Genomic DNA, 26,746 nt, shown 5'->3' on the forward strand with positions numbered 1-26,746 from the left:
AACGTGCAGAAGTGTCAGTTTTGAACTGTCGATAGGTAATTCGTCTACTTTCGGCGCGGAAATTTAAACCATTCCACAAAGTCTGCACCTCTGCACTTTAAACCAAAAACTAGAGCCTTGTCTCGATCACTTCCGGAGATTAGCGAAATTCATCAATTAAAGTACAGAAAGCAGAAAGGTTATGTCAACAGATTCAGATGAAGAAACTTTGCTTGATTTTTTCGAGCCTGCTGTTCACTCAGTGAAAAAGTTTTTGCTTTTACGGCATTTCAGTGTTACAATTTTCTCAACATTAAACATTCAGCCGTAAATTTTGCTTTGGGGAAGCAGAAGTGCACTAAAACCATTTTTTCTTTTTTTTCAACATGAGTCAGTTTTTGGACGTGGCGTGATGAGAAAAACTAGAAAGCTTAGAACGTCAGTAACTTGGGCATAATCGACTTAATATGAACAAGAAGAGCAAACCCAAGCTATAAATGAGTTTAAACATTTTTTCCAAACAAGAGAACATCAAAAAAAATTGAACTGCAAGCTCTTAGCTACACGATATAGGATTTAAATTCACGGCGCGGACTTCATACAGAGTGTTTGAGAAAAGTTTCTCATTGTCGAGAAAAATTGCAGATACTGTATTGAAATACGGACTTAAATTAGGCTAGTATTAGCAAACAACGACGCTAGTTTTATAAAATATACATATAATAATTTCCAAATTTCCGAAATGGTACCTTGTTCAAAACATTCATCACTACCTGCAGAAAAATCATCATATCTTTTTTAAAAAACAATTTAAATCTGATTAAAGAGCCATTTAAACATGAAAAAAAATCTGAAATTGCCCTGGCTTGCCGGATCGCTTTTATCAACGTTTTTATTCAGATGATTTTCAAATATTAACAATGATAGCCGGTTACTGTGCCGGTTAAGAAAGAAGGCTTACTTTATAGTCATAGTTCAAATTGGCCAACTGCTTTCTAAAAAAATCAATAGAAAAACGAACAAAAAATTAGTTTTTCAATTTTTTAGCAGAAACTTTTTGAAATTTAGAAGTTTTTGATTCCCAAAATGGCGCTAAAAATTCAAAAACTAACTTGACTCAAGTAAAATTAAGTTTTCACGACTCAAATTAAGCATAAGTAGGTTACTGTAAGCTTGCACGCTGACTTTATTAGCTCGAAATTAGACCAAAAATTAAAAAATTTAATCCGGTTTTTCTCGACACCGAAAAAAAACTTTTCAAAAAGTTTTGATGTTCGAATTACGACTGAAAGGGCTTCAATATGATGAATAACTCGACTCATTGGCTATTTGTGGTACCTGATTTTGCTAACACGAAAACAAAACGAATAAAACGTAATTGGAACACATATAACATAACGTATTTGGAAGAACAAATGAAACGCTTTTGGAAAATAAAAATAAGATCCAAAACAAAACCCGAATAAAAAATGAAAACTAAAAAATCTTCTTTCAAAAAACTCTTCAATGATTCAACATTAATTGTAAAAAAAACGCCAACCCAATAAAATGCCTTTTAAGTGCTAGAAAAGCAGACATTGTCAATGAAAAGTTGGACAATTTCAATGAGCTAACAAAACTGATTGACTTCTGTGAAAATTTGAAATGCCGAAAAAAAATCTGTACCGAAAAAACTCTTTAAATTTCAAGAATTTTTATGAAAAACACCTTTTCACACAGAGGCTAAGCGGATCTTCGCAACACTTGCGATAGTAAAAAAAACATTGCATTAGAACACAATGAACAAAACAAGAGACAGAATTAGGATTTTTGCAAGAACAGAATTTAGATTTTTAGACAGAGGCGAAGTTGCACTTCGCATACACGAGCAAAAATATGATCGATAACGCTGCTACGAAAAACTGAATGAGTAAAAGTTTGAGTCTACAAAATTTCTTAAGGGACGTAGGCCAATTATGAATCTACATAATTGCTAAGTGACGCAAGCATATTATGACGCATTAGCAGCAACAGTCAATTTGAAAAAAAAGAAAGAAATTACCAACTAACATGCCTCAGTCTATAGTTTAACTAGTATTTAACTAGTTTGGTGGTACAGCACATACTGCATGAGCAGTAACCAAGTAACCTTTGCAGCGCACTAACTTTGGACCGCATATTGGTATCTATAATTACATATTGTTATTATGTAATGGCCAAGGTCATGCAGTGTTGATCGCTGCGTAGAATTTGTATTTTTAGTTGTTAAGCTTTGCGTACCGAGTTACGTTTGTTAAGCTGGTTCATGGAACCGTAGACAATGTTAAAAAACACAGAAGTTACAATTGAATTAAAGTATTGAAACTAATCCTTTTCAATTACGAGTAAAGATTTTCATTACTTTACCACATGGCGCAGCCAGCAGGATTTATGGCACAGGAAAATAGAACAGACATGGGTATCCCAGTGTTCTGGACGTCCGCTAGCTCGGATCCACCGTGGAATTTCAAAATCTGGTTGGATCAATTTATGTTAGCAGTGACAGTCAAAGAAAGTGTAAATCCTGAGATTTTGCTAGAAGAACCAAAAGAAGTAATTGATGAGCCAATGCCTCGACCGGAAACTCCAGGAGATCATGAAACTGCTCAGGCAGCAGCTGATCGGGAGGCGAGAGATAGATTAAGAAGAGACAGAGTAATCCTCGAAAATGAAGAAAGAAGAGAACGAGGTCCGAAGGTAGGACATAATGTGTTCTATAACGAAGTTCAAAAAAGGACTTACGTCTCGTCTCTTTTTGGCATTTGGCACAGAAGGAAAAAAAATTCGTACAGAAAAATCCACATATCGAAATCTCAAAGATTGACTTCAGAGAGATGGTGAGATTAGCTAAGGAATTAATTGAAAAAACGAAAAACATTACGTACGAGAGATATAGATTATTCACCAGGACACAAGAATCCGGAGAGACGTTGGAGCCTTTTCATGCGGCGTTAACTGCACAAGCAGCTACAGCTGAATTGGGTGGCTTCGAGGAAGAATTGGTGAGAGATCTATTTATATCACGAATGAAGAATACTGCATTGCAAGATACATTGACTTTTGAAATCTTCACACCGGATTGAAACGGGCCATTAAATTTGAACAAGCAAACAAACGACCCAAGCGTTTCAAAAATCGGTGGTAGGAAGTTCAATGGGAGGAAAAATTTTCGAACCTCAGACTAAAATAAAACAGGAACCAATTATGGCGGTTGGGAACAAAAATCAGAACTACAAACGATCAAATCGAGACCAATTCAGGAAGAAGTGGAACGATAACAACGATAAAAACAGAACTGAAAAAAAACCATGTACTAGATGTGGTAAAGTAATGAAAATCTTTACTCGTAATTGAAAAGGATTAGTTTCAATACTTTAATTCAATTGAAACTTCTGTGTTTTTTAAGATCGTCTACGGTTCTATGAACCGGCTTAACAAACGTAACTCGGTACGCAAAGCTTAACAACTAAAATACAAATTCTACGCAGCGATCAACACTGCATGACCTTGGCCATTACATAATAACAATAAATAATTATAGATACCAATATGCGGACCAAGGTTAGTGCGCACCAAAGGTTACTTGGTTGCTGCACAAGCAGTAACAGTCAATTTGAAAAAAAAGAAAGAAATTACCAACTAACATGCCTCAGTTTATAGTTTAACTAGTATTTAACTAGTATACAAAAAAGTTCACTGAAAACATCCGACCCTGCCCAGGTTCGAACCCTTTTTTATTTTGTTGCGGGTTCCCTTCCCTACCTCTACGCTACAGATCCATGATACCTTGAAGCTATATAGAAGGGGGGTACAACCGAAAAACATTAAACCATAACAAACCAACAGTAAAAGACATTAAACCAACACGAAGCGTGACCCAAAGGAGCCTAAGGGTTGCACCGCACAGCCTTTGATCTTTCCTTAGATCTGTTGAAACTGCAAACATCTAGATCTAGACAATATCTAGCAAAATAAAAACATAATCGAAATCAGACTTGGTAAACTTACTTTCAGTTATAGTAAAAACTGTTCAAATCAAAACAAAACTCATTCTTTAGATAGTAAGCCTATAAAAACCGTACCACATAACATAAAAAGCATTTTGAGAAAATGAAAAAGAATCGACGGAAACTAGGACAAACAGAACGAATCCGAAAAAAAATCAACATTAAAAAAAATTAAATGAAAAACAGAAATTACCTCAAACAAACTCCTTCTATTTTCTATCTAAATGTTAGTAATTTTGTTTTTATTTTCAAGAGCATGTCATGTTATTGCTCATTCTGTCAACAACAACAAGGTTATTTACGGGAAAAAAAGTGATCGCAAAGAAAATAAAACAACCCAATAAGTAAAAAAAACTGGCTCAGGAGGCAATTTTTTTATTTTGCTGGTCAATTTTTCAATCATTCGAAACAATTTGCAAAAATATATCGTACGAAACCTTGAAATCTATCTTATAAGACTTTGAGAAGCATTTAAAAATAGTTTTGCTTTCGATGTTCAAAATGAGCTTATTTGTACACAAAACTTCTCATTAACGATGATTATGGTCATTGAAAGTAATGAATTTTTACTATAAATTACTCTACTTCATAAAAGGATCGATGAAAAACGTTCCTGTGAGATATCTAGCTACCAAGTTAACACGCCTGCTTTCACGTCAACTTAGATGAAATTCAACAAATATTCACTATAAGACCTAAACATTTTTTAAAAAGTGAGAATATTGGGCTCAAATTTTATTGAAAAAGTTTTGCCGTTTATATAAAAAGCTAGGGTAAATTTGAAAAACATAGACTTTTTCTTGGATCAAATACCTTCTCACAAACAGTTTAAGCACTTCCACTCAAAAAATGCCTGACCAAAATTATTTTTGAGGATGAATGTAGTTCTTTACATTATAAAAAAGTTTCAAATGTGCAAATAGTTTTATCACCTCGATTTTTTTAAAAAAAATGAGGAGTGATAATTTTTACTGAGTCGTTAAGTCAATTGGAAACAAACTCTAAGATAACTGCACGTTTTACTCGATAGTTCTTTTTATACAGAGTCAAATCGGAGCTTCGCATCACTTGCGAGACAAGAATGTATGACTATAATTACCAGCAAATGAAAAGACAAAAACTGAAAAAAAAATCTTCAAACATATCTTTTTTTGTCAAAAAAAGTTATCAGTTGCTAAAAACAACAAACGAACCTTTCTGCGGGACCTAAGCCGACAAAAATTAGCAGACGCGAAGGCTAATATAGTCGAAAAATTGCAGTTTCGACAAAAACGGTCCCGACTGAAATCGAACTTCTGGGCTTTGTCGTCTCAAGCATAAATTTTACCACTGCAGTACATGCACAGAAAATTCCTTGGATTGAAAACATGGCCAACTGACAGTTGAAAAGCGTAATGAACGCAAGGGAACTGAAAAAAAACCGACTTGTTTTTTCGAAAACCTTAAACATTTCAATTTCGAAGAAAAAAATAGATAGCCCTGCTCCTTGAATTTGTAGAACAATTTTTGATGGGCACTTTTTGTTAAAATTGACCCAATTTGAGAAAACTGGTTCAATAGTTAAAACTTGAATTTCGCTGGGAAATCTGATAGTTCATTTCCATTTTCGAAATTAGAAGTCGATCACGTTTTTCGTGACCGTTACAATTTTTCTGTTCGATAACGGAGTTTGCCTGACCTTTAACAATGAAAATGCACTGAACTTTAAAAAAAATCACAAGTCAAACCGCGAAAACTCAAAACTGAGCGTGAACAAATTTTAAGACCTTTTCCTGAAAAAAAATCTGCAAGACCAATACAAGAGCACTCACAACGTTCATTACTCTTAAAAAAAAAAAAACTACATAAGAACATCATGGAAAAATCAATAAATCGCAAAAAAATTAGGCATCTTCTTGGAACTCAATTGCTTGTCCAAAACCATAATCCATAAATTTGGTGCTGCGTCAACTACGCCGACAAAAAAGCAGACAAACAAAATCCAACAACGATTTTTCGCGCTCGGTCAGTTTTTCAACAAAGTGATGTGAAGCTGAGGAGTTAATTTGAAAAGTACAAACACTGATAAATTAAATTTCATCGACTCATTTTTAAAACATCTATTAGTACCTATTTAAGTCACACAATTTTCAACCATAAACAGCAAAATGAAAGCATTTTATATTTTCAGGAAAAGAAGGAATGAAATTTAGAATTACAAACACGACACCAGGAGCCTACTAGGAAAAACTTGGCCTCGATTACATCTATAGCTTTGTAACACGACATACAGCTTATAGTATATTTACAGCAATGAGTAGTAAATGTAAAGGCTAACTCACAGAATACCTTTGATTTTAAAACCAAATGAACAATCTTTTTCGCAACTACGAAGCTATTTGTAATTTGGAGTTTCCTTTTACATCAACACATAGATAGATCAAGACTTTCGCACCATTAAATAACCTTTTTACACGTAGAAGGCCATAACGTTAGGTCCACGCCTCTCAATTTAAATCATAACACAGATGTAATAAGTGATTTCACTCATTATCTTATTTCTCAATGCCTATTTGCAACTGTTCGTTAAGGCACACCCTTAGATATTGCTATCATCTTCAGGTAGAGGTCAAGTCAAGTCGAGACCGGAACATTAATTCATTGGCCGATTTTGCAGCCCATCCTCATCCCATGTATTTTAATTGTTAGAGTCTACAATTTTTATTTAGTCTTCACATGTTTGCTCTCTAGTTTCCTCCCAGCCTGTGTCCACTGCCAGCCCATCTGAAAAAAAAATTAGAAGTTTATTGAACTCATATCATAGTTTATGCCTGAAATAACTTGATAGCGCATCAATAATACTTCAATGCCTTCTTCACGCCAAACTTATCAAAGTATACAGTTTCAACTAATCAAATCAGAGCATTTTATTTTTTGTTATCGTAATTTCAGATTTGAGAAACTGGGCGAATCAGTGAAAAAACCTTTCAAATTGGAAAAATTTATACTTTTGAAGCTTTTTCGTAGAACTCCACCCAAATCAAATCAGAATAAACATGAAGTCGACTTCATTTTTATTCTGACTTGATTTGGGCGAATTTTTAAGCACACAACAAACTGGCTAAGCTGCATATCTTATGCAAAAAGTGTAAATACACAACTCAAACTTAAGTAACACAAACTATTCATGCAATTTTTTGCAATATAATCAACTAAAGGTAATCACACTAATTTTGCATGTAATAAATTCGGAAGTATAAAGACAAATCGTTTAAAAATTATGCATTTCAAAAATTTCGCGAAAGATACTGAGTTGTAAAATTTCTGAATTTTGTTTTTGTTCCGACTGGCGAAGAAAAAAAACGGTCCCTAGGGAGATCGATCTCTTGATCTGCACGTGGACAGCCTTTTGTGCACACAACTGAAGCAACCTGGCATGAGTATGGCTTAAACTGCTTATAGAAGAAAATCGTTCCAAATTGAATAAAGGCAGATATCTGGTTTTATTAACTACATACATGTCTCAAATTGACCCTTCATTTTTGATATCATCAGCCTAAAATTTATGGTTTTTCCAATATTTAATTTACCAATTTATCAGAGACCAATTAAAGGGCAGTCGGAATATTCAAGGCTCTGCCCTGAGACTAATAGCCTTGTTGTACTTTGCATGAAACAAATCGGTTTCTTCGGCTTATTTGATGCATTAAAAACATCAATTGGGTTAACTCATTAAAAATCAAATGCCAGAACACATGCTTTTAAATAGCCAATTGAGCCCCCTGATTTAAAAGTTCCACCAAACGTAGAACTAATAATTGCATCTTAGGTTAGAAAAAAAGTAGATGAAAATTAAACAATTTCATCCGCTTAGATGAAAATTAAACAATTTCAAAATTCAATATGAAGCAAGCAACCTTTTTCTCCAACCTCCGAGCAAGATTTTAGGAGGTTGCACACAAAAATCTCGCTCAATTGTTTAGAAAAAGATTTATTAACCATTCCGATAAACCATTCTTTTTCTGAATCATTAGGAAACCCTCTATAGGCAACCAACTGACCCATTTTCCTGTGCTTCTCGTACAGTGCTATGTTCTTACTGCTATGAATATATTATAATCTATTACTGCTACGAAATTATATAATATTTGAATTTTTCCCTTCTTGAAAACAAAGTTACCTTGTTTACTACACAATTGCATTTTTTCCCTTCGGGAAAACAAAATTACCGTTTATCACCTGCGAAACAACACAAACAGAGTATGGCAACTTAGCCAACAAGCAAAATGAAACTGGCTGATTCAAACAATATTTGATGAAAAATGTCAAAAACAACCAAAAATCTCGAACTTATTGGGAAAAGTTCCTTTTGAGAAAACATGCCAAATAAAAGATGCATACGGATTTATTATAAATCTAAATACTAAAATTCAAAATGTACTAGCTCGATTAAATAGAAAAAAGAAAACTTGGGCAAAAAACAGTTGGGAAAAAGTCAATGAACTCAATAAAACAGAAAAAAAAAACAAATGACTTTCTTGGAAACTTGCAAATTCAAAGACAACATGTATCACGCCCTATATAGCTGCGTTCACTTCGTGCACTGACACTTAAAAACTGAAAACAAATCAAACGGAGGTTAAAAATTTACAACCAACGTAAAAAAAACAGTTTTCGCAGCAGAAACAAGCAAAAAAATGACAAAAGTTTCCTAGGCACCAAAAAATTAGATGCAAAAATATAATGATATGCAGCAAAGTAAACCAGATATAGTTATTGCTGAAAAATTGTAACCAAATAAATGAGCGCTTTTATTTGCTACTTAAGTTGGAAAGAAAGTGGATATCGCAATGAGACACTAACGCTAGGCCAGTGTAAATAAGGCCAGTGTAAATATAAGGGCTACTTAAAAATTGTCAGTTGGTCGACGAAAGTATAGACGTGAGAAAGTGATTCAGTGACTCTTTTAGACAAGTTGTTTACCTGGAAAAAAGTACCATGTTATGATATAATAACGCTTGCTAACCGGAAGCGTAAAATTTCAAATTATCTTGTCTTAGTTTTTCTCCATATGAGGGAAGTACCTGTGCGCCTGATCGTCAGCTCCCCTCTGTTGCGTGCCTCCGAAGGGTCTCTGTCCGAAGCCATGCACTCCTCCCCTGGTGGAGGGAAACCACTTGTAGAATATCTGCGGAGTGTGGATTAACTGCCGGCCACCGAAATCCTGCAAAAACCCACTACATGATAACCATCCCGGTTCGCCTTTCATCAACCAAGGACACTCAGAATTATTTAACTTTTTGGTTTTTATTACTGCAGATCGGGAATGCACATACAGCCCATTGGAACGACATGTATGGTACCCTGCATTAATATTGATTAGCGAAGCGGAGAAAGCACTAACTACTGGCTTACTTTCGGTTTTTCGACCAAAGCAGCATCCAAAACTTTCGTTTCAATTGCCTGCATATTCAAAGTTGTAGTCCCTATTTTCAACTTTTAAAGTAAGAGTTTTGTGATTTCGTTGTATAAGAAGGTGCTGACCTGAGGGTATTTGAACATCAAGAAGAAGTAGATATGTCCGATTATGATTCCCATCAGCTGGTCCATACCTCCTCCCCTGATGATCAGATTGAACAAAAACAGCACCCATGGAAGATACATTGCCTAAACACATTTCACTCCATACACAAAACTAAATAATATTAAAAACTATGACAATTACTTGAATAAATTGCCCAATGACTGGAGAAGTGCTATTAATTGCGGTATTTACACGTAAGCCCATTTTATCACTCTTCAAACTTAGCCGATAAAAATTTTTTTCATCATTAATTTCTTTGATTTAACAAAAAATAGACGTCGAAGTCTTTATGTAACATATGTAAACATAGCCAGCTGAAAATTGGAAAAGCGTAATGAATGCAAGGAAACAGAGAAAAAAAACACTTGTTTTTTTGACAAAATCTCAACTTTCGAATTTCGGCGAAAAAAAAATAGTTGGCATATGAATTGAAACCTCTTTGAATTTCTAGAACGATTTATAATTCACAATTTTTCAAAATATTCACACAACTTGCGATAATAAATATTTTAATTATTGATCCAGTTTTCTCAAATTGTGCTAACTTTATGAATAAATTCAATTATCGTTTTAAAATCACTTTCTTGAACATTTTTTTTTCATAAACAGAAAAAAAACACTCGTTTTTTGAAAAAACCTCAACTTTCGAATTTCGAAGAAAATAATAGATGCCCATAAAGATCTTTGAAATTCTCCGACAATTTATGAAGGGCCCTTTTTTGATCAAATTAACCCAATTGAAGAAAACTGTATCAATAAATCAAAGATTTAATTAAGCAGGGAAATTTGAAAACTAAACTCCACTGGAAGTAAATCACGTTATTCGTGACCTTTACACTTTTGCTGTTCGATAGTGGAGTTTGCCTTCCTTTTAAGAATGGAAATGCCGTGAACTTGAAAAGAAATCACAAATCAAACCTCGAAAAATCAAAACTGAGCGTGAACAAATTTTGAGACCTTTTCCTGAACAAAAAATCAGTAAGACCTATATAAGAGTACTAACTACATTGATTATTCGTAAAAATGTTCAATGCTTTTATTAGCTAGCGTATAAAACTAGACCAGAAGAACACATAAGTCAAACAAGACAGAACTGACCTTGAACTGTGTTCCAAACCAGAAGCGGACGATAGTGTCCTTGTTATTGGCACACCACAAGTACAGCACCGCCATCACCATCAGGTCCATCAGAAGAGCCACTTCGGCCACACACGCCATCACCACACTGCACAGCCACATGAACACCAGAGCAAACAGGTACTCCGCCGGACGACCTGGAGCGGAGGACACAATTTGACGCAAATTGTGGCAGATTGGAAAAACAATAACATCCAATTAAAGGCCAAATTTTCTAGTCACTACAGCCAATCAAAAATTAGCATAATCCTCGCATCAGACTTGCAAAGAAAATGGTAGGGTCAGGTAATTGCAGACTCATTATAACTTGATCACTTTATACATAAACATTCTATTTCCGCTAACATAGATAGACATGAGACCTAACTTCCACTAGCATACATCTTAAAGCCAGAGATAGTTTATGCTGCGATGCGATCATAAAGAATACTATACTAGTACTGACTACAACTGACCCTGATATAGCTCAGTTTCCAGTTGTGTTGAGTAGGAGTAGAGGAAGTACAGGTTCATCAGATAGTGGAATCCCGTCTGGGGGGTGATGGGGTAGTAGAACAATGCAGTTATGGGACGCCACAAGTGGAACTTGTAGAACACCAGCTGGAAGTGCATAATCATGTGCACTGGGGTCACCAAGCCTAAAAGTAACGATTGCATCACTACTGGTTCATAGTCACTTTTGAAATTTCAGCTCGATTTAGAACGTGGATTTCAAAATTGAATTTATAACACCATAGCATAGTTGAGCTTCGCATTACGGGTGATAAAAATAAAAATCCTTTTTAATTTTGGAAGATCTGCATAGCAAACCTCAATTTTCTCTTAATTTCTTCAGAAAAAAAACTTAACAGAGGCAAAGTGGAGCTTCGCACCACTGATACGAAAGTTTAGGCCAGAATGTTTACACAACATAACTTTCAAATTATTGTAACCAGAAACAATCATAATTTCAAACAATTTGAGACGAGGCGCCAATCATTACTTTCTTCGGCATATAACAGAAAGCGAGACAACAAAGAAGTTCACAACACTCATGTCGTTTTTAAAAAATTCCAAAAACTAAATACCAAAAAACGTCAGCAAAATTTATAGGAACCCATTTACTAGCATCATAACTGAAAAATATTAAAAATGAAACACTTCGTCACGCGAAAAACTTTTCGTTTAAAAAAGGTTTAGACCATTCGAACGCACTAACTCAGTCGTTTCCCAATCATAAAAGTTATATCCACGATAAACAAGCCAAATTGATACCACGCACTTGATATACCACAAAAAAAGCCGACGAACTGAATAAAGAAGTTGCCAAAGGAGCGAGACAAACTTAGACTAGAAGACCTATCAAATCCTTAAATTTTATTTTCATAAACAAAGTTGCAAAAAAAGTGGCACGACTTCCTGCGAACGTGTGGCCACCACTCGTCGACCAGTAAGTTTTGGAAAGTGGACCACTTCCTAAACGGAACAAAATTAGAAGCAGGATCCATTCACTGTCTCTTTCAATGGAACAAAATGTTCGAAGGCAAAAGAAATAGCAAACGCGTTTAACTTCCAATTAACTAAACGGTGAGTACACAAATCGAACAATGCGCAACAAGAAAATTATGAAATTAAGTTTGGATGAGCTGAGCTACTATAATTCTTACCATGTGAAAATGAGGCAGCAATTAAAGCAGCACAACCATTCACAGAACTGGGCTAAGATGGCTTCAGCGTAGCCCACATCTAGGGCCACTGTTTGAAATCTTATTAACAAATCTTTTGAATCTAACCAAAATTAACCAAAATCAGGCAAAGATTCAAAGTCTCAGACTCCAACCCCGTTCCAAATTTAAGCCCCGCATTAACAATATTCGAAAGTTTGATCCATCCAAACCTATCGAAATTTCTCTCAAAAGCAGCTCACCAGAACGTTTTTTGAACACTATACTCAACAACGACTGCCTTAACTACTTCTGATTTTATATCAGCGTTGGTTTCAACAGCAATCCCCTGAAAGGACTGTACTTACAACTCGAGATCTCTATAAAGCAATGTTGGAACTGCTACATCAAACCAGCATTCCCGAAAGCGTAATAAGATGGCTATCAAACTATTTAAATGGCCGAAAAGCCAAGACACAATCAGAGACGCCTTGTCTACGTCAGGGATTGTGCGTACAGTCCTTTCTCAAGGCTGTCATCTCACCTACTATTTTAAACTGCTACGTGCAAGAAGATGCACACGAATCCCACCAGATATTTAACTTCAGTCTTACGCCGATGATTTTCGCCCTTTCGTCCACTCGCGCCACATAAAACACGCTTCCAATACATTGAGGAGCTATCTCAAACTACATGACCTTTCTACAAGCAGATTACTTAAATTATTCTCGACCAAAGGTTCAGTCAGTCTTTTTGTTTCACACAAAAACAAACAATTTAACCTTGACCACAAAATCACAATGTGTGACTCGCTTTTACCAGTGCAGAAGCACCTTATAATTCTTGGTGTCTATTTCGACACAGCTGTTAATTTCTCTGAATCTTGAAAAAAATCTGCAAGTAAAGCCATTCGCAGCATCTCAATTAGATTTCAAAAGTTACGATACTTTAAATCCATTACAATTTTTTCAAACTCACCAGCACCCCACCCCACGAAAACTAAACCCAAACTTAAAAGACAGGATCGAGAAACTCCAATTAGTTTTTAATGAAGCAAACAAGTCCAACTCTATAACAGATTTTATCCAGCTGTGTTTTCGCGAACTAGAATTTTAAAACGCTTCTAAAGCACATTCAATCACAGAGTTCAAAAAGCGATATAGTCGTTTCCCAATCATAAAAGTTATATCCACGATAAACAAGCCAAATTGATACCACGCACTTGATATACCACAAAAAAAGCCGACGAACTGAATAAAGAAGTTGCCAAAGGAGCGAGACAAACTTAGACTAGAAGACCTATCAAATCCTTAAATTTTATTTTCATAAACAAAGTTGCAAAAAAAGTGGCACGACTTCCTGCGAACGTGTGGCCACCACTCGTCGACCAGTAAGTTTTGGAAAGTGGACCACTTCCTAAACGGAACAAAATTAGAAGCAGGGTCCATTCACTGTCTCTTTCAATGGAACAAAATGTTCGAAGGCAAAAGAAATAGCAAACGCGTTTAACTTCCAATTAACTAAACGGTGAGTACACAAATCGAACAATGCGCAACAAGAAAATTATGAAATTAAGTTTGGATGAGCTGAGCTACTATAATTCTTACCATGTGAAAATGAGGCAGCAATTAAAGCAGCACAACCATTCACAGAACTGGGCTAAGATGGCTTCAGCGTAGCCCACATCTAGGGCCACTGTTTGAAATCTTATTAACAAATCTTTTGAATCTAACCAAAATTAACCAAAATCAGGTAAAGATTCAAAGTCTCAGACTCCAACCCCGTTCCAAATTTAAGCCCCGCATTAACAATATTCGAAAGTTTGATCCATCCAAACCTATCGAAATTTCTCTCAAAAGCAGCTCACCAGAACGTTTTTTGAACACTATACTCAACAACGACTGCCTTAACTACTTCTGATTTTATATCAGCGTTGGTTTCAACAGCAATCCCCTGAAAGGACTGTACTTACAACTCGAGATCTCTATAAAGCAATGTTGGAACTGCTACATCAAACCAGCATTCCCGAAAGCGTAATAAGATGGCTATCAAACTATTTAAATGGCCGAAAAGCCAAGACACAATTCAGAGACGCCTTGTCTACGTCAGGGATTGTGCGTACAGTCCTTTCTCAAGGCTGTCATCTCACCTACTATTTTAAACTGCTACGTGCAAGAAGATGCACACGAATCCCACCAGATATTTAACTTCAGTCTTACGCCGATGATTTTCGCCCTTTCGTCCACTCGCGCCACATAAAACACGCTTCCAATACATTGAGGAGCTATCTCAAACTACATGACCTTTCTACAAGCAGATTACTTAAATTATTCTCGACCAAAGGTTCAGTCAGTCTTTTTGTTTCACACAAAAACAAACAATTTAACCTTGACCACAAAATCACAATGTGTGACTCGCTTTTACCAGTGCAGAAGCACCTTATAATTCTTGGTGTCTATTTCGACACAGCTGTTAATTTCTCTGAATCTTGAAAAAAATCTGCAAGTAAAGCCATTCGCAGCATCTCAATTAGATTTCAAAAGTTACGATACTTTAAATCCATTACAATTTTTTCACACTCACCAGCACCCCACCCCACGAAAACTAAACCCAAACTTAAAAGACAGGATCGAGAAACTCCAATTAGTTTTTAATGAAGCAAACAAGTCCAACTCTATAACAGATTTTATCCAGCTGTGTTTTCGCGAACTAGAATTTTAAAACGCTTCTAAAGCACATTCAATCACAGAGTTCAAAAAGCGATTCATGAAGCCCCCCACCAAAAGTGCTCCCTCTAAGACTACCAGAAAAGTCTTCAACAGAACTGACACTCCCCCAGTGAATTAGATGTAACCTCGCTCAAATGAGATTGATCCGACTACAGTTCCTTCCTTAACGCTTTCTTCATATAGGAGAGACCCGAACTACGCCCTAACTGCCCATAGCCCCACACTGCACTATATCTTTATAACTGTCACCGAAACCCAACCTACCTGACTCCAAGAGACTTGAGGCTACGGCCGATAGAGACAGCAACGTTCCTTAGACTCGGCAAGAGCATACCGGACGCGCCCCAAATATCAGGCGAAAAACAACAAGTAATATCAAAACATTTCCGAAAGCGGTCAAAGTTTCAGTACTTTGAATTGCTTTGAAGACCATAATTTTTTCAACCAGAAATTGAGCGGGGTGAATTAAAAAGATAGGCTTTCAACAACCTGTTTCGATTAAAACTATGATATCAGACTTGGCAGAATAGTTAGTGAAAAATCTAAAAAGCGGTCGAAAAATCAAAATTCGACAATCACAGCTTTTGTTTTAAAAAAGTTGAGCAAAACCCTTTGTTCAGAAGAAAATCACCCAACCTGAAATATCGATTGGACCTTGAAACTCAGATTTGGGAGAAGAGTGGGGAAAAATTTTGTTCTTAACCACTTTAGTCTAAATCGTACACAAGACAATTGAATTTAAATGTAGCAACTGAACAAAATTTACGAAGCGGAAACAAAGCCAACTATGTTTGAGCAGACACTAGTTGAGTCGGAAAATAAAACATTTTATAAAAAAGGTCGCAACTAAGCCGACAACATTTTTCAATTGGAAACAATGAAAAAAGGGGCCGGTTGAGATTCGAACCCTTACCGCTCCGTGATTGGTAGTGGATTTATTTGAGCTTTCAAGAAGTTGATCGCGAACGCCTGCACCTTTAACTAACTGCACACAGATTTTAAAGATGTGCAAGTGAAATAAACCTAACTGAACTTGAGACAACTCGTTCAAATAAATATATATTCCACTGGGAAATCTGAAATTTACATTCCACTTTCGAAACCAAAAATCGATCACATTTTTTGTGATCTTTATATTTTTCTGTTCAACAGTGGAGTCGCCTTCCTTTCAACAAAAGAAAATAACTGAACTTAAAAAAAAATCACAAATCAAACCGCGAAAAATAAATTTTAAACTTGAACACATTTTAAGACTTTTCGTGAAAAAAACACGAAAAAAATGACGACCTATATAAGAATTTAAACTAAGTTCATCGACTCGTAAAAAATCATTACTTCGTTCTTTCACATTTGAACAAAAAAATTAATACAAATACTTCAAAAATTCTCTGGTGACCTTTCATGTTTTTTTTAATTAATGACGTACAGCTGCAATATAAATCATACGAACAAAACGAAAAGAAACTTTGCAATTTGAATAATAGGCCTGATTATCAAATTGCATTGACCTTAAGACAAAAGCTGGAAATAAATGCTAACAACTTTGCCAGATTTAAAATCTTGCAAATTGAGCGGCAAATGCGATCTTAAAGTTTGCCCAAAGCTTAATCCTTTTCGGTACATTCTATTTAGCCAAAAATTACGCAGAAACTGCTGTGCCAGTTTGAGCAAATTGAACAAGGAAAGCCTTAATTAAAGAAAACAAAACTACCAAAAAAGACGGCTGAAAAACTGCACAAGTCAATTTTTTTTTTGTCTTACACCCATTCAAACAATTTTATTAAAAATTAGAAAGAATCGCGCTTTTTTGGACATACCTGATACTCTTGTAGAAAAAAATGGTCGGATTAAGTGCGAGGCTCATGGTAATTTAGTTTGTTTAAACACTGACTCCGCAGTTTTTGCAGAAATTTATGTTAGGCAAAATTAACCGAAGCGATCCATTTTGACGGTGCAACTTTGGGTACAAACTTCGAACCGTTTTTGGTCAGGCAAATTTTCAACCAGTTTTGTTCTTAACCTCTTTAGTCTAAATCGTACCCAATTGCACAAAATCTGTCTGCGAAGTTTCAATTTGTTTGCACCTTATAATTCTTGGTGTCTATTTCGACACAGCTGTTAATTTCTCTGAATCTTGAAGAAAATCTGCAAGTAAAGCCATTCGCAGCATCTCAATTAGATTACAAAAGTTACGATACTTTAAATCCATTACAATTTTTTCACACTCACCAGCACCTCACCCCACGAAAACTAAACCCAAACTTAAAAGACAGGATCGAGAAACTCCAATTAGTTTTTAATGAAGCAAACAAGTCCAACTCTATGACAGATTTTATCCAGCTGTGTTTTCGCGAACTAGAATTTTAAAACGCTTCTAAAGCACATTCAATCACTGAGTTCAAAAAGCGATTCATGAAGCCCCCCACCAAAAGTGCTCCCTCTAAGACTACCAGAAAAATCTTCAACAGAACTGACACTCCCCCAGTGAATTAGATGTAACCTCGCTCAAATGAGATTGATCCGACTACAGTTCCTTCCTTAACGCTTTCTTCAAATAGGAGAGACCCGAACTACCCCCTAACTGCCCATATGCCCATAGCCCCACACTGCACTACATCTTTATAACTGTCACCGAAACCCAACCTACCTGACTCCAATAGACTTGAGGCTACGGCCGATAGAGACAGCAACGTTCCTTAGACTCGGCAAGAGCATACTGGACGCGCCCCAAATATCAGGCGAAAAACAACAAGTAATATCAAAACATTTCCGAAAGCGGTCAAAGTTTCAGTACTTTGAATTGCTTTGAAGACCATAATTTTTTCAAAAAGAAATTGAGCGGGGTGAATTAAAAAGATAGGCTTTCAACAACCTGTTTCGATTAAAACTATGATATCAGACTTGGCAAAATAGTTAGTGAAAACTCCAAAAAGCGGTCGAAAAATAAAATTCGACAATCACAGCTTTTGTTTTAAAAAAATTGAGCAAAACCCTTTGTTCAGAAGAAAATCACCCAACCTGAAATATCGATTGGACCTTGAAACTCAGATTTGATAGAAGAGTTGGGAAAAATTAAAAACAAATAAAAAACAACCAGAAAATCAAATTTTCAGAGTGCCATAACTTTTGTGTAGAAAAATTGGATTTAATCAAGTATGCAAAGAAGCTTACCACAGCCTGTTCATTGAATTGAACCCAAAATGTCAGACATTAGAGCTTAGTTTTTGGCACAATTCAAAAAGTTTAGAGGCACGGTCAAACAAATCAAAAGTTTGGGATTTCCGAGGGCGATAACTTTTTGAGTAAAGAAAATTATGAGTGATCGGTAATGCAGGGGAGCTTCACACTACCCGTTATTTGCATTGAACCTAAAATCTCAGATTCGGGCAATAATTTTCGCGAGAAAAAGATTCAAAAATCATTCAAAAAATCGAAATTTCGACTATTCCGAGGGCCATAAGTATTGTTGTCAAAAAAAAATTGAGCGTAGTCGTTTCAGCAGGGGACCTTTTTTTCGAATCCTTTCTTTTCATTGAAATCAAAAACAAAGATTCGATAGGGTAGATTTTGAAAAAAAAAAAACGAAACACAATTAGAGATATGGGTCAAATATTCCCCCACAGACGTTATCGAAGGCTGTAGAGAGGGCCAAAGTGAAAAGAGACTAGGTGAGCATGCGGACACGCAGAGAAGAGTAGGCGGTCTTTCGCTTGATACGTGTTTCTGAGAATTCGTATTGACTTCTGCAACAACTAAAACTTCTGCAACAAAAACAAAAGAAAAAACCCAATCCCATGCATTTTCATAAGTCCTGCTTTTATGAAACAGGAATTCATATCAACCTTGCCAAGCAAGACAATTGAATTTAAATGTAGCAACTGAACAAAATTTACGAAGCGGAAACAAAGCCAACTATGTTTGAGCAGACACTAGTTGAGCCGGAAAATAAAACATTTTATAAAAAAGGTCGCAACTAAGCCGACAACATTTTTCAATTGGAAAACAATGAAAAAAAAAGGGCCGGTTGAGATTCGAACCCTTACCGCTCCGTAATTGGTAGTGGATTTATTTGAGCTTTCAAGAAGTTGATCGCGAACGCCTGCACCTTTAACTAACTGCACACAGATTTTAAAGATGTGCAAGTGAAATAAACCTAACTGAACTTGAGACAACTCGTTCAAATAAATATATATTCCACTGGGAAATCTGAAAATTACATTCCACTTTCGAAACCAAAAATCGATCACATTTTTTGTGATCTTTATATTTTTCTGTTCAACAGTGGAGTCGCCTTCCTTTCAACAAAAGAAAATAACTGAACTTAAAAAAAAATCACAAATCAAACCGCGAAAAATAAATTTTAAGCTTGAACACATTTTAAGACTTTTCGTGAAAAAAACACGAAAAAAATGACGACCTATATAAGAATTTAAACTAAGTTCATCGACTCGTAAAAAATCATTACTTCGTTCTTTCACATTTGAACAAAAAAATTAATACAAATACTTCAAAAATTCTCTGGTGACCTTTCATGTTTTTTTTTAATTAATGACGTACAGCTGCAATATAAAGCATACGAACAAAACGAAAAGAAACTTTGCAATTTGAATAATAGGCCTGTTTATCAAATTGCGTTGACCTTAAGACAAAAGCTGGAAATAAATGCTAACAACTTTACCAGATTTTAAATCTTGCAAATTGAGCGGCAAATGCGATCTTAAAGTTTGCCCAAAGCTTAATCCTTTTCGGTACATTGTATTTAGCCAAAAATTACGCAGAAACTGCTGTGCCAGTTTGAGCAAATTGTACAATGAAAGCCTTAATTAAAGAAAACAAAACTACCAAAAAAGACGGCTGAAAAACTGCACAAGTCAATGTTTTGTTTGTCTTACACCCAAAACAAACAATTTTTATTAAAAATTAGAAAGAATCGCGCTTTTTTAGACATACCTGATACTCTTGTAGAAAAAAATGGTCGGATTAAGTGAGAGGCTCATGGTAATTTAGTTTGTTTAAACACTGACTCCGCAGTTTTCGCAAAAAATTATGTTTAGCAAAATTAACCGAGGCGATTCATTTTGAGGGTGCACTTTTGGGTACAAACTTCAAACCGTTTTTGGTCAGGCTAATTTTGAATCAGTTTGGTTCTTAACCCCTTTTGTCTAAATCGTACCCAATTGCAAAAAATGTGTCTGTGAAGTTTCAATTTTTTTCTTAGTTTCTATAATTTGCACCAGCACTGTATATATTTTCTTTAAGCTAGTGTACCTATTCTGCCTAGTAGTGGCAGGGCGACTGAACCTGTAAACCAATAACGGGTTAGTTGCGGGATGCCCCGGTACCAGTCTCCGATGTCACTCGACATTTCAACAGTCTCTTCTTATCTCCCTCCTCTCGAGTGTCCTTCAGCTGTTAAATTTCAGAAATGGCGGAAGAACTAACGAACACTTCTGTAAACAAGAATGAGCGTCTAAAGGAATGCTGAAGATGGTGGTTGCTGATCTCGTTTATCCTGTTGTGGTCTGTCTATTGTCTGTGCAGTGCAAAATACTAATACAACGCAATACCAGCTTATCTGAAAAAGCAGTTAGTAGAATTAGAATGAAAAAAACTCGATTGAAAAGATAAAGTCAACCTTATCAAAATATATAATCGCACCACATGAGATGTTAAGAGAACGAACACTAATTTTTTCGTACCGAAACCACTTGCAACATACAGATAACAATAAATAGTCAACGTAGCTAAATTGGAATACAGAGGAAACGCTAATTTCAACACAAACACAGCAATCAACACAAACATAGCAATACAAACTAGCCGACACTAAATGAGACGAACAACACTTAGTCAAGAAAAGTTTAGACCTAAAAAAGCCACTAAAATTTTCATATAAATATCTTGATTTTGTCTTAAATAAAGATCAATTTAAGCAAAACGAGATGGCTAAAACAATTAAGTTAAACACAGAGGCGAAGTTGCGCTTCGCAAACACTTGCGAGAACACGACCAAAAAGCAGCTCCATCAAGTCAAATAAGAAAAAAATAAGCCTCGAATTAGCAAAAATTCGGCTACGTGTAGAATTCGAATCAGCGACGACCAGCTGAAATCAGCTTTTAAGCCTCACGCACTATCCACTCAGCCACGCAAGCTTAACAACCGACAAACACTAGTCACGAATGAAGCAGCTACATATAACATACATTGAACAAGTAAAAATTTGAAATATAACAAACTCAAGGCATCTGCACTAACTTTGCATCTAACAAATCGCAAAAAACAAAGCCATATTATGTATAAATTATGCATTTCAAAAAAATTCAAGGTATATTGAGTTAGAAAATTTCTGAAATCGAGTTTTCATTATTGTTAAGTTGTTTGAAACAAATCACTTTTTTCGGTTCATTCGATGAGATAACACAGAGGCGAAGTTGCACTTCGCATACACAAGTGAAAATATGACCGATAACGCCACTGATAACGCCACGATAATTTCTGAAGTGACTCAAGCCAATTATGACGCATTAGCAGTATCAGTCAATTTGAAAAAAATTTCTTTATATCAAAAAACATGCCTCAATTTATAGAGCGGACGCGAACTAGTATACGAAAAAGTTCATTAAAAACATCCGACATTGTCCCGGTTCGAGCCCTCAAATTTTGTTGCGGGTCTCCATCACTACCGCTACGCTAAAGATCCATGATACCTTGCAGCTGAAGTGCTATTTGTAATATAAAAGCCTGTGTTAATACCCTTAGCATTGGCTGTACTTAATAGCTATTTATCCATCAAAATGAATACTTTTAAAATTAACACTAATATTTGCTACTTAGATTGGAAAAAAAAGAGTTATTTTCTTGTGTAAAAATGCATCAACTGTTGAATTACTACTATTTGAATGTCAAAGCACATGTTCAAAATTGTAAGGGTGCCCCAAAAGTAGCACCCATTTTGGCGAATTAGGTTTAAAAAGAAGGTTCGTACTAATACACTCGCTTCGCAAGTGTAATTAGCATTGAAATCAGACTTAAAAAGCCGTAAAAACGCCAACAATTCAAGAGCCGGTTCAAAGAGTGGAGGACTGTACAAGGCTGGACCACGCAACCACGCCCCTCATCCAGAGGTGCTCAAACTCCATTCACCCTACATCGGTCTTGTGTCGAGAACCAAAATGAGAAGGAAAGAGAAAGTGTTGCCAGAAAGAGACAGAGTGAGAGAGGCTGGGGAAAACTAGAAACTATACGAAGAGAAAACGAGCGAACAAAGAGGAAACAAGTCATGCGTTTTTATCAACCGAGCAGCCAAAACAGCCTACCAGCTCACGTTCTTCTTACTGGCTGGACTTCTAGTTCTCACCCTACTATTCCGAAGCGTAAGTGACCAGATAACAGGCCCAACTGACTATAGCATTAGCCACCGAAACTTCGCCCGTAACCTATAAAATCTCTGGTGGCCTTTCGGAGGATGGGTACAGTTAAAAAGCTCAATTTTAAAAACGCAAACTACAACAATTACTCCCACCCAAAACAGAACACTAACTTAGAATACTTCAACTCTATGCAAACGATTTCAGACGTTAACAAGACAATATATTCCATCATATGGCAAAAACTGACAAAAAACTTGTAATACAGGAAACTTTGCTTACCAATGAACCGAAGCCACCTAACGAATACCAAATCGTCGCACAAAACAGACCAATGAATCGCTACAGAGGCGAACGTCCATTCATTATCAAGGATGGCATCAAATACCAAATAGTCAACCCACCCCCCCCCCCCCCTAAAATGACCCCCATATAGAGCAACAATTCAAAAAAAATCATAATAACTGACACTTCAAGACTAAAAATTCCAGTTGTAGTCCCGTTTACTCTGCGTCATTTCAAAAGCTGATGAAAACACATCCGCTTATTTCAGCTGACATCAAAGGTCATAACGCTCTGTGGATCAGACTTTGTCGTAATAATCAATGAACACACACCCAATCGCAAATTTAACAACACCAAAAGTTCACCTGACATAAGCCTACCAATATCAATTTTCCCAATGTCCACTGATTGGCACTGTGACAAGCTGGGATGAGATCATTCAGCTATCACCTTAGAATAACCTGCAAAATTCAAACTGTCAAGAAAACCACAAACTTTTTGAAAAAACTTATTGAAAAAATTCCGGGCTGAGAGTGAAAAAGCATTCGGCAAATTGGCTTTGCCTTAATCAACCATCGAAGATGAGTTAACCTTTCGGAAAAAATAGTCGGCGTGGCAACTGTACACATACCTCAAGATAGCTTCAAAGAGGTGAGGCCGAATTTCCCGACATACGCTATCAAACTCTAAAATGAAAGTGACAGTCCAAGAACAGCATCCCGGACTCGAAAAAGTAAATGAACTTATTGAAAAATTAATTTACTAGTTAGAGAAAACAAAAGATCTAACACGTAGACAGTTTTTTGCTAATGTCAAGCATCGAGGGGCAACAAGTTGAGCCTGGTCATCTGTAAGAGGACAATCTAACACCAACGCCAACCAACAATTCACTCCACATCCCAGAGCCAAAAAAAGAATGCGGATATACGTAAGATCAAACAACTTGCAACCAAAGTCAAAATTTCTATGAAATTGGTCAGCGACAGATCAACGAAAGATCAAACAACTTGAATTCAAAGTCAAAAGCAAAGCGCTTGTTCCTGACAGCACCGCCTCAATCCATTGACAATTTTTAAGGAAATAGGCCATCAAATACTGCAGCATTTAATAAGCAACTTACTGAATAAGGCAACAAAGCCTGAAAAGTGGGATGTTAAACCCTAGCTAAACAAAGAAAAGATACTGAACAGGCTGAGCTACGAAACTTCAATTGATTTCTCCGGTAGCAAAAATCGTAGTTTATTACTAACGAAGTTTACTTTCAACATAAACTTTCAAGAAGAACAACACGGCTTCAGAAAAAAAATATCGACAAGAACAGAGATAAACCGTCAGCTTCTCATTTAACATAAGAGATGGTTTCAACCAGGCTATACCATGAAGAAGAACACTGATGGTCGCCATAAACTTGACTGCAGCCTTTTATAATGTTGATCAGTACCGTCTGCTCAACGATATTCCCAGCTCGATCACAACTCAGCACCAAAAGATGGATTCTTGTCTACCTCCGCGGAAAGCACACTTATACAAAATTCAGAGACACCAATAAAAACGCAGCAAAGTGAAAAAAACGACCTACATGATGGTGTGTTCTCCCCGGTCCTATTTCACCTTTACATGTCCAAAACTCCCCAACTCAACAATGATAACCTCGGAGTAACTGCCTATGGAGAGAAGAAAACCCTCAAAACAACAGTTCTCAACTTTAAAAAAATTGTAGAAAACTAATATTCCTTATCTAAACGGTCTAAGCTGTCTTAAGATCAGAAATCTTTCTTTATCAAAAAAAAATCAACAACATCTATCTTTTCAACGTACCTAATGTGTTTTTTCTTGATTCAAATGCAAATCTCGAGACAACAAGCAACCTGCCAACCACAAAGTCTGAGCATTATTGCAAAAAGACCTGCAACAAACTCCAAAAAAGAAACAATATTCTCAAAAAAAACTTACTGACAACCTCAGATTGTTTCAAAAATAACACTAGGTACTTTAAAAGGCATTTTGAAAGAGGTTATTGAACTATGCAGCTCGCACCCTAAAATACATCAACTAACAGCGTCTTCAAATGAAACAACAAAGTGCTAAGAACAACAACAGGGTGCTTATGAATGAGTGCCATCACTCTTCGAAGAATCTCCAAGAAGCTGCCAAAAATCTGCAGTGCAACACCACCTCACATGTTTTTTTTTCGATTCCCCCTCCAACTAAAAACAGCCCGCTTGAACCAGGCATGGAACATCACTCAGTTATCCGAGTGATGCGAAAAACCTGGCCCCAAGAACGAGCATACTTTCACCACAAACAAATCTTCTTGAGCATAAAGCCGATATCGTTGAAACAAGCTGTTCCCATTTTACGTCGATTTTGCCGCTAGAGACCCTGGGAACTCAATAAATAGGTTTGATAGGAGGAACAACCAAATTTAAACAAAATGTCCCTAAATCACCCTCTCTATCTCTAACATAATCGATCTTTCCAATTCAATCAAGAGATCAAAGCAGAGACCGATGTAGCTGCAGCAGCAACAACAACGCCCGCTGAACCTAAAAAGCTTGCGCCACTTGCGATACCTTATGAAAATTCCTTCGCAAGCTGTAGACAGAAAAGGAAAGCCCCTGAGTCTAAAAAATTCGATAAGCCACAACCAAAATAACTTCAAATTGTCCGGAATTATGTTATATTTTCGTAAGTTATATTCGTAAGAAATAAGTTATATTTTTGGGAGTGTTTTCTCGTAGCACCAAAAACAAAACTTTTGTCATAAAAACCTTTGAATTTTCTACAATTTTTAGCGTTTTGTGCAACCCAGGGGAGCATTCATATCATCTTTCCCTTTAAATGAGCCTAAATTATAATAAACCGAAATCGTTTGGGCCTATTAAAAATTAAATTGGGCCTGCGAAAAAAAAACAAAAGAAAATATACGAAGTCAAAGGCTAGTAAAACTACAAATCGCAGGACTAAATCAAAACACTGAAACTACAATTGAAATGCGTACGGCAAAAAAAGCAACTAAGATGAGGCAATTAAGCCGACAAAACCAAATCAGATAAAAGGCTGACCATTTTTTCGGAAACAGAACATTTGTCGCTTGAAACAAAAACAGTTCTTGTACAGATTCTTCGCCGTCCCAGTCGTATTCGTTACCTCCAGAGCAAGTCTGCCATACACGCTACAAATTTGAATTGAGTCTGAACTCAGATATCAAAATATTCTGTTAAACAAGTTGTTATTCCGAAAAACAAAATTTCGATTCGATTACGCGTGCTTATCGCAAGCGTAGAAATCAAAAAAGAAAAATTGTCCGCGTCAAAAATTTAAGGTGAAAAACTTTTTGCTCATCAACCGATTCAATATTAGGCCACTAAGCTGATATATTATCGGCCAATACGTTTGAAGCCGGAATAAAAGAAAACAAAACATGAAGAAAAATAAAAACGAAAATTGAATTAAACTAAAATCGGAGTTGGTAAATTTAAAACCAACTTAACAAACTTCGAAAAGAGGGCATTTAAAAATATGCTTGAAATAAGTCTGTTAACTGAACGAAACTAGAGAGTTGGAGATGGCCACCAATTTCAGTCATCCTGTGAACAAAGTTATAAAAGGGAAAAAAGTACCGGGTAGTGCTATTCAAATTTACCGAAGAATCTGGACTTTAGGTGATGATACACCAAAACTCACTTTAATGCGGGCCAAGTAGCACACGCCATATATGATGCATCAATCAAGCCGTACGGCACCGGGCTAACTTTCTTTAAAGCTAACATCTGAAAGCTAGAAAAATACTCCCTGCGATCATCCGGAAATCCCTCTTACTATGGAAATTCAAAAAAGAAAAAATTAGCGCACAAACATCCGAAGCTATGAGTCTGTTTACTATAATTAACATAAGATGAGTACAATTTAAAATGTGCACACAAAGGACTTCAAACACACAATGGAAAACCCTGGGCAAAAAATAAGGTGAAAATGTTGCTAGAGCTTCCATACATTCGCATTCCATACTTTCGA

The 26,746-nt window shown here is 36.1% G+C and overlaps 2 protein-coding genes across 2 annotated transcripts in view; both read right to left on the reverse strand.

Moving 5' to 3' along the window:
* The window catches only part of LOC134848029 (uncharacterized), a 498,722-nt gene extending 474,881 nt beyond the window's left edge, over nucleotides 1-23,841 (reverse strand). Inside the window, exon 1 of the mRNA XM_063865360.1 lies at nucleotides 23,832-23,841. The gene's annotated coding sequence lies outside the window, so the exon portion shown is untranslated. The remainder of the gene's footprint in view (nucleotides 1-23,831) is intronic.
* Nucleotides 6,058-20,647, reverse strand: LOC134848018 (derlin-1-like). Its single transcript, XM_063865351.1, has 6 exons — nucleotides 20,345-20,647; nucleotides 11,160-11,342; nucleotides 10,666-10,841; nucleotides 9,528-9,650; nucleotides 9,068-9,207; nucleotides 6,058-6,767 (listed from the first exon to the last, which is right to left on the reverse strand). Exons 1-6 carry the CDS (start codon nucleotides 20,439-20,441, stop codon nucleotides 6,731-6,733), a joined length of 756 nt encoding a protein of 251 aa, XP_063721421.1. The 5' UTR covers nucleotides 20,442-20,647; the 3' UTR covers nucleotides 6,058-6,730.
* Nucleotides 23,842-26,746: the final 2,905 nt, after the last annotated feature.

This window comes from Symsagittifera roscoffensis, chromosome 1 (assembly GCF_963678635.1).
Source record: "Symsagittifera roscoffensis chromosome 1, txSymRosc1.1, whole genome shotgun sequence".
Taxonomy (NCBI): Eukaryota; Metazoa; Xenacoelomorpha; order Acoela; family Convolutidae; genus Symsagittifera; species Symsagittifera roscoffensis.